General features: G+C 38.1%; 1 protein-coding gene across 11 annotated transcripts in view; it reads left to right on the forward strand.

The window, feature by feature from the left end:
* The window catches only part of SOX6 (SRY-box transcription factor 6), a 469,113-nt gene that overhangs the window by 272,631 nt on the left and 182,851 nt on the right, over positions 1 to 13,631 (forward strand). For all 11 annotated transcript variants that reach the window (XM_032222712.1, XM_032222721.1, XM_032222668.1 and 8 more), the window contains one exon: positions 10,190 to 10,279. In XM_032222712.1, the coding sequence (XP_032078603.1) occupies positions 10,190 to 10,279 (90 nt within the window). The remainder of the gene's footprint in view (positions 1 to 10,189; positions 10,280 to 13,631) is intronic.

Consider the following 13,631-nt stretch of genomic DNA (forward strand, 5'->3'; position numbering starts at 1 on the left):
GGAGTGACCAACTTGTAAAATGTAGTGAAACTCATTTAACAATGCACTTGCTTAGCAACCAAAGATTTGGGCTCAATTGTGATCATAAGTTCTCTTTCTTTTTTTTTCTTTCTTTCTTCCTTCCTTCTTTCTTATGTGTCTCGCTTTCTTCCTCTTTATTTCCTTCCTTTTTCTTTCTCTTTCTTCCTTCTTGTCTCTCTCTCCCCCCTTCCTTCCTTCCTTCCTTCCTTCCTTCCTTCCTTCCTTCCTTCCTTCCTTCCTTCCTTCCTTCCTTCCTTCCTTGTGTCTCTCTCTCCTGTTTTCTTTCTTTTTCTTTCTTTCTTTCTTTCTTTTTCTTTCTTTCTTTCTTTCTTTCTTTCTTTCTTTCTTTCTTTCTTTCTTTCTCTCTCTCTCTCTCTCTCTCTCCTCTCTCTCTCTTTCTCTCTCTCTCCCTTCCTTCCTTGGGAGGAAATTGGCTATGGCAGCCTGGCCCTGGCTGCGGCAGCCCATCCCGGCCACCTTTCCCTAAACCCGGACGGCACTACTCCTGCCTCCCCAGTGTTTGAGCTGCAGCAAGTGAAGTATCACTTCAGCGGTGCTTAACTCCAGCCAGGCTGCAAAGCATGGGAAGCACAGATCAGCCATGCTTACAGAAGCAGAGACCAGCCACCACCACCGCTACCCTGCTGGTGGTGGTGACATGGACGCATCTTCACTGTATGTTCTGCTGCACCCAGTCTCGTGAGAGGTGAAATGGGAGGTGCCCTGCTGGCAGAACCTTTGGGTGGAAAGTGAGTGAAGGGCACAATGGCAGGAGAGGCTGCTATCCCCAAAACAAGCTCTCGAGGAAGGAGGCAGAGATGAGGCCTGGGGCTCGCTTCCTTCCTCTCAGAGCTGCACGTGGCAGGTTGCCACCCATTGCAGGTGCCCAGGGTAGCCTCAAACCCTGCCTCCCCACCATCTCCAGGCCCCTGCAGTCTCCCTGCCAGCTCACCAACTTGGGGACGCTCCCAGTTCTGCTGGGCGGTGGCTCCTTTGTGCCCCATTTCTGGCTGCAGTTGGGCTTTTGGTGGCTCGGCTTTCTCCTGGTGCCCCTTCCCGGCTGGGAGATGATCCAGGACAGCCCCTGGCCAGGTACTGGGTCAGTCAGCAGCCTGTGCACCACTGCCACATGACCTTGATAAATGGAAATTAACCAACTTCTTTTAAACTTTCCATTTCAGTGCAAATTTTTCTAAAACTTCTTAAATTCTCATTGAAATGGAAAGTTTAAAAGAAGATGATTAATTTCTGTTCATAAATCGGTGGTCGGATGGGAAATCATCCCCGGTAGCTGAGCGGGCCGAGTGTGGCTTTGGGAAGCTGTGAAAGGGAAGCTGAGCCTCCCGCCAGGCACCCCCTCCCCTTCTTGCCAGACATTTCGCGCTTCCCACCCACCCGCCCTGGCCACCCATGGTCGGCAGAATATGCCTGAGGGCGCTTCACCTCACTGTGATCTGAGGGATGTTGTTGCCTTGGTAAGACATCTTCCCCTTGGTAGTGTGGGAAGGAGAGTAGTGGAGGCAAAGTGGCCTTTCTGGGTTCATCTGAAGAAGTCTGTCCCCCTCCCCCCTTCCTTCTCTTTGAGAAGCAGTTTGCAAAGTTCTGGTTTTGCAAGGTTCTTGTCAAAGAGAAGGAAGCACGGGCTTCTTCCAACAGCTGAGTCCGGCAAAGGAAGTGGGTAGGCGGGGCAAGCAGGGTGCAGACAGGTGGGGCAAGAACAAGAGCGAGTGATGACTGGGCGGGGGGAGTGAGTGTGGGGGCAGGCCAGGGAAGCGACCGTTCCAGTACGGGGCCTCCGGAAGCCCCTAGTATGCAAACGCTCACCAGATTTCTTGCACTAGTACATGCGTACCAAACTGCCTGAAACCCACCTCTGGTCCCCATCAATGTTAGTCTCCAGCATTATTTACAAATAGTTATAAAAAGTAACATTCCTAATTATTGCACTTATAAGTTTTCATACCAAACAGAATGATATGGAAAACTGGTGTTTTGGACAAATAAACTATATATGGAAGGATCTGTAGCATGCTTCCCTCAGTGGTTTGATTCATATTAAATTTGTGTATAAAGATTGTATATACAGATACATATGTTGTGTGTGTGTATACACATACACACATATATGTATGTACACATGCACATACACACACACACCATAGTTTTATAGTTTTCTGCATCTGTTTGCCACCATTCAGTGGTTGTCTAGATTTTCATAAAGAGCGTAGCCCTAATTTTCCTAATTTTTGGTGATCCTGTATTTTTCACCAGGTAAGCTTTGCTCATTGAAGAACAAAAAGTTAATGCAGAGCAGACTACTAAAAGTTGATATACAATGCAGACTACTCAAAATAATCTATAGAGTTTCAGAAAGTAAAGAACATAATCATTGTATTTGTATTTGTATTTGTATTTTATTATTTGTATGCCGCCCTTCTCCGGGAGGACTCAGGGCGGCGAACAATTCAAAGGGGATAAGGGGGAACATAAAAGACAAAATACAAATAATAAAAGTCGACAACAATCGCACAACCATACATGTCGAGAGGGGAGGGAACTCATCACCCCCAGGCCTGCCGGCAAAGCCAGGTTTTGACGGCTTTTCGGAAGGCCTGGAGAGAGGTGAGGGTCCGAATCCCTACGGGGAGTTCATTCCAGAGGGCCGGAGCTGCCACAGAGAAGGACCTCCCCCTGGTAATAGCCAGATGGCATTGGCTTGTAGATGGCACCCGGAGGAGGCCAACCCTGTGAGATCTAATGGGTCTGTGGGAGGTAATTGGCAGCAGGCGGTCTCTCAAGTACCCAGATGGCATTGGCTTGTAGATGGCACCCGGAGGAGGCCAACCCTGTGAGATCTAATGGGTCTGTGGGAGGTAATTGGCAGCAGGCGGTCTCTCAAGTACCCAGATGGCATTGGCTTGTAGATGGCACCCGGAGGAGGCCAACCCTGTGAGATCTAATGGGTCTGTGGGAGGTAATTGGCAGCAGGCGGTCTCTCAAGTACTCAGATCCAACTTATAAAGGGCTTTATAAGTTACAACTAGCACCTTGAAGCGTATCCGGAGACTGATCGGTAACCAGTGCAGCTCGCGGAGGATATATGTTCATCCTAAATATTCAGCCTACTTAATAAATCATAATAATAATAATAGGAAGCGTAAAACTATAATGTGGAACATATGAATCTCTAAGATACGTTAAGACGGTACAGAGTGTTGCTTTTTGAATATCAGAAACTTGTTAGTCAGTTGTGTGCTTAATAATCAGTATTGTAAAGGTAAGAATATTTATATGTGTAGTGTAGTACACCTTGAAAGTAATAGTACATATATGTATCCCCATTGGACTTTTAAGTAAATTATGTCTCTTTAATATTAGGTATAAGTGATTACTTCAGTGTGAGTTCTGAGGTTATAAATCACCAGCATTTCACATTATTCTGGGAATGAGAGAAAATGGGTTTTATAGTATGTATTAAATCCATTGTCAGTGTAATGCAAACAGGAATAAGAGGCATATAATATAAACATTCAATCCACAGTAGGAGGGAAAGGGAACAATGAAATGAAAATACTGTTCTGACAGTTTCAAAATATACTTGAATGTAAACAGTTTTACAGATATGTTAAATAACTATCTGTGACATAAGAAATGGATTTGGCTACTACAATGCTCATAGAACAAGCACTTTCTAGAGTAAACCATATAATTCAATGCCCAAATAGTTGTGTGACAAGACAACTGCATTTTCTCAAGAACTAAATATATTCTTTTGTACTAATCCTGCATCTTTTGAGTCGAGCAGTCATTAGCATATTTATAATGGTTCTAATTTAAAATGACATTTTCTGAATTTTATTCCTGAGTCATTTACAAATTGTTCATATTGGCTAAACAAAGGAAACAGATTGCATTTGATACTTAGTAATTTATCTGAAAGAAGAGAGGGTTAATTGTCTGAAAGTTTTTCTTTGTTTGGAAAAGTTCTCGGTCTCCCTCTCTTTCTCCCATTCTTTCTTCCAGAGGAGTGAGGAAAATGAAAAATTAGGAGCAGGGCAAAACTGACCAGTCCTGAAGGGGAGTGTGGAACAGAATTTGAGCTGGCTCAAGATTATCTAAAACAGTTGGTGCATTCCTTAATGATCAAGTGGCTGAGAAGCTCAGCTCTCTCTCAGAGAGCATCTGTGTTAATGTTTATATCTGTGGCTTGTTCTATGGGAAAAGCATGCTTTCTCTTATTTCTCTGCTAAAAATAAAAAGGATTTGAGCATTGTATGAGCTGTTTTTAGACAACAAAAACATTGGAAAGGTGAAAGGTTTTGTTTTTTAGTAAATAAATTAAAAGAATAAATATCAGGGCAGAATCTTGGTCATCCCCATTTATGAGGATGGAAACAAAATGTGGGGGTGGGTGTTTTAGTTATTGTATGGCATTTTATCTATGTGCATTGAAATGTTCATTAAGGTTTTTTTTTTAAATAAGAGCCATATAAGCTCTTTTCCCAGCCAAGCTCAGCTTAGATAACAGGCCTGGCAACAACTAAAATTTATAACCCAATATTTGGAAAGCACAGAGTTTCAGTCAGAGGTAGTAATAGTTCGGGAATATCTTAGAGTTCAGAGTGGAAGGAAGCTAGTTTGCAGACTTCATTTTTTGAATGGATTGAAAAAATTATATCTGAAGTGTAACTGAATTTTATTTTAGCATAGAAATATGTCTTACCAAAGAGATACCAGATTAGATATGTGGTTTGTTAAATCTTAATGTGTAATGCTTAGAGGTATTATTGTAAGAGGCAGAGATTAAATGGTGCATGATTGAAGATTCTTCATCTATCAAGTCAGTCTGTTTATCTTCATCTTTTGATACCTTTCTAAGTTCTTTGGTCAAGGGGATTCCCAAAATGATGTTGCCATTCCTAGCATAGCAGTTTGGGAGCAATTGCCTGTTTCCTAGTAAAGGGACTAAACACTTTAGCAGGAGATGCAAAACTTTCAAAAGAGGATGGGATGGATGGTTGATGTGTCATTAAGTCTGTAAATCCTTAGGAACTATATAGACTTTTTCTAATATGAACGAGCATGTGCAAAATAATTTTTGTTAATGACTAAAATAATCACATTTTGGCTTCTTTGGAAGTGGTTCCTGGCCTTCTCTGCATATACATGTGCACCGAAACAGTTCATTTGAGAAACATGAAAATAGCTTTTGCTTCATGTGATAGCTCTATCAGCAAACCCTGAGATTGTTGTCCCTCGTTGCTCGCTACATACTGTGGGACACGGTTGCTCAGTGGCTAAGACACTGAACGTATTGATCAGAAAGGTCGACAGTTTGGCGGTTCAAATCCCCAGCGCTGTGCAATGGAGTGGGCTCCCATTATTTTTCCCAGCTTCTGCCAACCTAGCAGTTCGAAGCCATGCAAAAATTCAAGTAGAAAAACAGGAACTACTTTTGGTGGGAAAGCAACAGCATTCTGTGCACCTTTGGCATTTAGTCATGCCGGCCACATGACCACGGACGCTGTCTTCGGACAGTGCTGGCTCTTCGGCTTTGAAACAGAGATGAGCACCGCCCCCTAGAATCGGGAATGACTAGCACTTATGTGCCAGGGAACTTATGTACTATAAGGCAGCTGTTTCACTCTGAGTGATACAAACTGAGTAAATCGGCAATGCTGCAGGAAGTTTGCAGGCCAACTTCTGTATGGAAGGTCAAGTTGTTTTCTTGGTGGAATTAAAACTTTACATATGCAGTTTACAATAATGATGAAAATAGGTAAGAGGTGCTTCAGATAATAACTGAAAAGGAAGGTAGGCATGCCAACACAGATAAGTAAAGGAAAATTGCTAAACAAGATTGAAAATATAAAATCAGACACCTCTGTAAGGAGCAAATCTACTTATGGGGTCACTAGAAGTCAGAAGGAACTTTACAGCACATAACTTATCAGTCTTATAAGGAACATGAGAAAAAAAGCAGAAAAGAAAGGGGAACCAAGAAAAAATAATAAAGATGAATAACAGAGAACCACATTAGGAGATATCAAATAGAGTTCTATTTTACATGTCAGGGAACGGATCTTATGGAATGCTGTAATGTGCAAAATTTTGACATAGCATCATAGGTGAACTACTATGATTTAGAAATGTGTGCAATCTAAGTTATAATGGCTTGTTTAATGCTTAATCCATATTTTGGCAGTACTTGTGAATGAAGCCAGATCTTGTCCTTCAAATTTTTGCATAGTTCATGTATTGTTGGAATCTTTTTTCTTCAATTGTCCCCCCCCTTTTAATATGGAGTTGATTTGTTCTAGATGAAATAAAATGAAATGGAAGCTGACTTAATAAATTGGATGAAGAAGCTGTCTGCATAAAGCAGGGATAGTGCCAACAGTATGGGCTGGATGCCTCTTACTATGACCAGTCACTTTCAGTTTTTGGGCCAGTAAAGTTAATATATTATCTTGTTCTATTTCACTGTGATTTCCCATGGCAAGAATTGATATTTCAATTGAGGGAAGTTCTAATTAGAGTGCCCCTAATTTAGTAAATACTACTCTGGCCACTTGCATATTTTAAAGTGGTTTTAACAGTCTTATTTTGATGCTTTGTTTCTAATCCCTTTTGCCTGACTGTCTCTGAATGTAAAGATGGATTGTAAAGTTGAATTAAACAGTAAATAAGATGGGACGTTGATATAGTGACTGTGTGAAATTGATATGATATAATTAAAATGTAAAGTCAATGTTGAAATGGAGTATATGAAAGGAGAAACTTCAGAAATCCTAAGGTATTTTAAAATGTAGTGATCATTCCTTATTGCTCCACTTGTAAATATAGACTGTACTTTAATAATGTAAACAGAACTTGATTGTTTTCTTTCAATATAAATACTGTTTTCTTGAGTATGATTTCAAGAGAGATACTCATGTTTCAGATATTGCTAGATTACTCTCCATAACAGAAACTTTTTTTATTGCAATATAGGAAAAGAGGGAGATTTGATTGACATTTTCTTCAAATTACTGTGAAATATTAAAATATTTCATACATTTCTGATAATTAAGAAATCATTAATGTGTTTGTCTTTTGTGTCTGTGAAATGCCTAGACATTGCCAAGATTGTATGTAAACAAACCATGTTTTAGAAATAATAACAGTCATTATCAGATTACTGTATGATAAACAATATACTTTTAAAGAAGTATATTTTAAAAAGTGAGCTTTTCACGGCAGTGATAGTTATCAATTATATGGATTGTATAACTGTGTACTTTATTGAGATGTAGAAGGTTGCTTTATTGAGATGTAAAAGGTTGAAGGTGATTTGAAATAATAAGGTATTTAATCATTAGTATTCTTTTAAAACCACATTTCTTTGCATCTAAGAAGAAACTAGGAATATCCTGAAACTGAATTATTTTTCTTTGCTTCTTCCTTCATGCAGAAATTAAAGGGAAAGGCAAAGTTGAGGAATTAGGAAATACCAACATACTTTAGGCTTATCTAGAAAATATTGAACTTTTCCAGAATTTTCCTTCAGTTGGTTCATGAGAATTTATGAGAATTTATTAGTATAATAATTGTTCAATTTTAGGACATGACACCATTTTGGACTAATATTTAAGAATTTTGGATAAATTTGCCTAATTATAAAGTTTTAGATATTTTTTTCAAAAACCATAAACTCATGAAGAAAATATGTCATATCAGAACAATAAACAGTATAGGTTTCATCTGTTGATTTTAAAAAGAAAAAGCTGATTGGTGTGTGTGGGATGTAAAAGCTTGTTAGTGTATTGAAAATAAATTTACAAAGAAATGCACATTTGTCACTTTATTGTTCTCTGTGGAAATTTCTTATAAGATTCCAGAAGTGCTGAAAATTAACACTGTCTGAATATGCCTTAATTCTCTAATATATTTTACACTAATATATGAATAGAGTAGTGGTAATAATAGTGGTATTGGGAAAAAGCTGCTTAGCTAAAATACTATTACTTTATGTAAATATCAGCTTAAAGCCAACATTATTTTTGTGGGGGTGAGGATGATTAAAATTTTGTCTGGGCACAAGAGAGTCATCTTTATAAATTGATAATATCACAGGAAACAAATTATAATGTTCTATTGATAATTGGTGGTTAGATGTTGATGCTTCATTATCTGGCCAAAATTCATAAGATTAAATTGTTTGTTTTATGGTATAACAAGTATTTTAATGCTGCCTTTACAACTTAAAGCCACTTAATTTTGTTCTTGTTCATTGTTTTTTCCCTTTCTGCTTTAAAAGGATATAATTAGTAAATTGGCTTTTCTGCTAAAATATTATTTGGTGGAAAAGACGTAAGTGGCATTGTCTTTCTAAAGATGTTCCTATACTCTTGTAGACACAACTTGTAAAAAGGTTTTGCAGTAAGCTTTTCTGACAAATTGGTAATATGTATGCAGTTACAGGACTGATTATTTTTACATAAGACTGGCTGCATGCAGATGTTACACTAAACTATGATTTAGTTTTTTTCAAAAAAATAAGCAATAGTGACCCTCAGCAAAGTAAATGCATATTTTTATTGTTTAAGGTTATATTTTAAATGAGCTGAAATTTTTACCTGCTGTGTTTATTAGGAGTACAGAAAGGCCAAAGGATAAAAGGAGAGAGAGGAAGTCAGGAATTGGAGCCATAGTTATCATCAGTTGCCACTTGGATGGCTTAGGACATAGATTGAAACACTAGATAGCTGATTGATTGTTTCTTTTTCTATAAAGATTACTCCATGTATTGGAATAATGATGAGTAGAACAAAAGTCTTGGGCCCAATTCAGAATAGAACAATAACATAAGTCCTCCTGTCACCAGAAGGTGTGCAGACAACTTAAAGCTCTATTTTGTGACTTGTGTTCATTACAAGTGAGCGGCTGGAAAACAACTAACACATGATGTTATTGGCTTTTTAATAAGCTGTAGGACCACCCCCCCCCCTAGATTTAGCATACATGTTCCCTCTACTGTCAGTAAGATTGGTTCAATCCACTGTCTAGGAGACAGTTAATTTTACTGTGATTTGCAGCTGGAAAGAAAATGACAAATATCTAGTTTGTTTTCTTTCCCAATGTGCACACCTCCATTCTTCCTCTATAGACACCTGTGCTTTTAAAAAAAACTGTGTAGTACTTAAACTTTTCCCTTGTTGGTTTGAATTCCAGCAGAAATAGCTTTATGAAAGCTAGAGTGCTGTAGTAATGAAGGTGCTGGATTAGAAGAAGGGAGATCCAGGTTCAAGTTTACCTTCAGCCACAGAAGCCCACCAAGTGACTTTGGGCTAATCACTTTCTTCAGAGCAGTTTAACGCACAAGGTTTGATTCAGTGGTGGGATTCAATTTTTTTTACTACCGGTTCTGTGGGCGTGGCTTAGTGGGTGTGGCAAGGGAATGATACTATAAAATCTACATTCCCACCCCACTCCAGGGGAAGGTTACTGCAAACTCCCTATTCTCCCCTGATCAGCTGGGACTCAGGAGGCAGAGAATAGGTGGGGGTAGGGCCAGTCAAGGTGGTATTTACCTGTTCTCTGAATTACTCAAAATTTCCACTACTGGTTCTCCAGAAGTGGTCAGAACTTGCTGAATACCACCTCTGTTGTTGTTGTGTGATAAAATAGGAAGAAGTAACAATATAGGCCACTTTGATTTATACCGTAGTCCGGGTACAAATGTAATGAATAAATTAATGAATGAATACACAATCTTTCCATAATGCAGAGGTATACAAACAATCCATACATAACATGTATAGCACAGGCAGTTTTATTTCTAGTGTCCTCATTAAATGTTTGTCTATCTGTGTGTGTATGTATGTATGTGTGTGTAGGACATTAAAATTTTCCCTACCTAACTTGAGTGCTCCTGAAAACTTGGATGCTTCTTCTATAAATTCCTCTGCAAGGTTACGACAATATAACTCTGGCATCATTCTTTATTTAGAAAGCTGAATATATTTTTATTCATTGACTGTCTTCAAGTACATCAGTTAATAGGATGCTACTTTCATAATGCAGGAGGCATGGCATTTCCTTGAAGCCACATTTTCTGGAAAAGGCTGCTCAGTTTGTCTGTTTACTTCATTTAAACTTTTGCTAATACTTTCACCTTTCTTTATAGATTCATCTTGCATGGAAAAACTACTTTCTAAAGACTGGAAGGAGAAAATGGAGAGATTAAACACAAGTGAACTCCTTGGAGAAATAAAAGGTAAACTCTAATGAGGATATAATGTCTTAATTTAGAGAAGTAGTCCTCTAAAAAGATTGATGGATGATAAATTCCCATGAATGCTAATCCATCCTTTATATGTGAGTTGAAGCAAATGAGTAGAGGTTCCTCTTGAATGTTTGGTTGTATGTTCACATGAATTTTATTTTGTATTTAGCCTTGCCTCAATGCTGATGAACTCGGTGGAATGAGATTGATTCTGATATCCATGTTGGTGATCTGCTTGGTTTATCTTTCACCAAACATCTGCCTCTTATTAAGTAGGGTCTTGGGAACTTACTGCCACAATATTTTCTTAGACTGAAATTCCCTTAGATGGTGCAGTCATGGGTGGTTAGGAAAAACTTGTTGCATTTTTCATTGAGAACAAGAATTTGGGTTTTTGGTTTCATATTTCTTTTGTATAGCCATTTCTTTCTTCCTGGAATTATTAATTGTTGTAGTACACATTGGTAGCAAGTATCTTAAAAACAAACTGAAATGGTGAGAGAAAAGAATCCCAAATAAAAGAAACAAAGGTGTGGTCTTCTGAAGAAGAGCTGCTTTTGCACTTTTTAAAATAATTCTTTATTTTAATTCCCCAATTCTTTGCTTTACTTTTGACGGAAGAAGTTGTTTTGGAGGATAAATGAAGCTCATAATCTTTTAATACATTTGAGTTATGGGAAAGGCTGCTGGGGTTAAAAAAATCGGGGGAATTCTTTTCTGCCAGTATCACATGCTGGAACAGTACAACATATAGAATAAATGATATATGTTGCAAAATAGACATGGTTTTAGTATTAGATTTTGTAATATGTGAGCATTTTTCTTTGTAGATGAGACTTTAAAAATAACTTCCCCTCTCCATGGGCAATTAGTCTGTTTTGTAATATTTTATAAGAGGTCTTATTCTGGATCAAGCCAAAGGCTTATTCAAGCCCTAGGTTTTGTTTCCACAGTTGGCAGCTAAATGCCTGTGGGAAGCCCAAAATCAATGTGTAAGTACAAAAACATTGTGCAAGTAATATCCCAGTGCTGGACACAATATGTAGCCATTATAATAGCCTATGATAGCCATTGACATCCTTATTTTCCATGAATTAATATCCTTTTAAAACTTTCCAAGTTGACTCTAGAATTTCACCAGATAATTCTCCTGTACATGTCCCAATGTAAAGTCTAAATTATATTGAATATCTTCCATCTCATGGTTTTGATTTGATCACATGTATCACTTTTAATTAGCTTTGTGGAATTTTTCTAGGTTATATTGTATGTTGCCCACTTAATGTGACATGGGCAGCCAGATAAATTTGATGAATAAAATGAATAAAAAATGAATAAAACCTTTTTTCTATCTTACCAATTTCTTTAATTTGCATGCATCTTTTAGGCAGAAGGTGTTCTCAGAGTATTACAACTCTAAACAGCTAAATGCTAGTACGATTCTGGAGGAAAAAAATGATTCAAGATAAATAGTTGTTGTGATGAAGGGGATCCTTCCAGTATACCATGATTAATGATGGACGTCTACACTTTTCTAAAGAGCAGCTACTACTGGTCTAATAGGGCTATTTCGGAGGACAGTGGATTCTTCTGACTATTTAGAAGGCTTGGCTATCTGATTAGAGAATGCAGAATTTGGGAAATATGTGCCAGTGGCTAGTAGTGCATGTCTGTAGTGCTTCTCACAGGAAACATACCTTGCTGTAGTCCCATTCTATCCCATGTGGATGGCAATTTGGAATCGGGTTTGTTCTCAAAACCACTCTGTATCCCAGAACTTTGATTGGAAGATTGGAAAAGGATTTCCAATCTTTTTCTGACCTCCTTCTGAAGAACTAAATGTACAACACTGTCCAATTGAGGTTTTTTTTTAACCCTTTAAGTACCTCTTATTTTTCCTTTAATTTCTCTTTTAATTCCCTCCCTATATTCTTTTCTGTTGGAACCTCTTATTTCTCCCCCTCCATTTCAAACTATTGAAATTTTCATTTTCTATTACTTAATAAAAAGAATATGGTTATTTATCCCCATTAATTGTTTGTTTTGTAACAGCTTACATCAGGGGTAGGTTCTGGCTTCTGCTACTGCCAGTTTGCTCAGGGGCGTGGTTTGGGTGCGTGTGCTTGATGCATGCTATGCATGCATGTGCAGTAGTAAAAAAAATGCATCTGCGGGCAGAAGCAAAAAACAAAATGGTGGCGCATATGGCGGTGCCGATAGAACAAGTTCGGAGTCATGGCAGGCCGAGTTACTACCTACTCAGCCAAATCGGTCCGAACTGTAGGAACCCACCTCTGTCTTACATTGATTTTAAAACATAAAGTTAATATACATATCAGTCCATGGCCTGAAACATTATGATTATTCCACTGACATGCCCTGTCGCTTGTTTATTTTAATTGGCATATAACCTCCTTTAAGATCATATTAAAAAGTTACGATTGTTCCAGCAGTCTAACAAAAGGGTGAATTGTGAATACTATCTCAGAGCAACGGGTTCTAGTGTCCATTTCTGGAGGAACTTACTACTGAAACATAAACTGTATTTATAGGCATTGTGGCTTAAATGTCATATGCGGTCTTTGTATAGCAGGTTCTATTTTGGGAGAGACATTGACTGATGTGAATAGCTTTGCCCACTGAAGAAAGGCATTAGCATTGTGAAGTGCTCTGACTACGCAGATGACTTCCAGACTCTTTTTTACATTTCTCCTCGGGTTTTAAATGACTTCACATAAGGAGATATTTTCAAATCAAACCGGTGTGTGGTGGTGGTTATGTAGATTATTTGTAATTTCAGTGGTATAATAATAGTTAACAAACAGGAAGGTTCATGCAGGTTTCTAGACTTTAAAAGCTTGGCAAAGAACTTCAGCTCTGTAAGAGATTCCATCTACAATGCAGGCAAAAAAAATATTCCACAATCCGTATTGAATTTCATGCCGATAGAAATAGCACTTTCTCCTTTTAGGAGCTAGGAGAAAGACAGCCATGAACTATAACGAAATGCATATTTTAATTGTGATGCTTTTCTGGAATCATGTTGGGACCACCCTGGGAAAGTTGCTGTGCTATGTTGTGGTTACAAGTGCTACCTCTTGTTTTAAGAGGAGGAATAATTACTCTTGAATTAAGAATTCAAAAGTAGAAAATATGGGTAAGCTGTCAGACTTTTGAAATCTATGATAATAGAATACACGAGATCAACCTGAATAAAAGGTTACCATGCTAGTTTGCTTTGCAGTTCATTTGAGATGTGTTGAGTTTGTTTCTTTTACAGCACGAAACCACTTTTGGCATGTCATGAGTGTATACAATAGCTTACTTTATAAATATATATCTT

This window comes from Thamnophis elegans, chromosome 1 (assembly GCF_009769535.1).
Source record: "Thamnophis elegans isolate rThaEle1 chromosome 1, rThaEle1.pri, whole genome shotgun sequence".
Classification (NCBI taxonomy): Eukaryota; Metazoa; Chordata; class Lepidosauria; order Squamata; family Colubridae; genus Thamnophis; species Thamnophis elegans.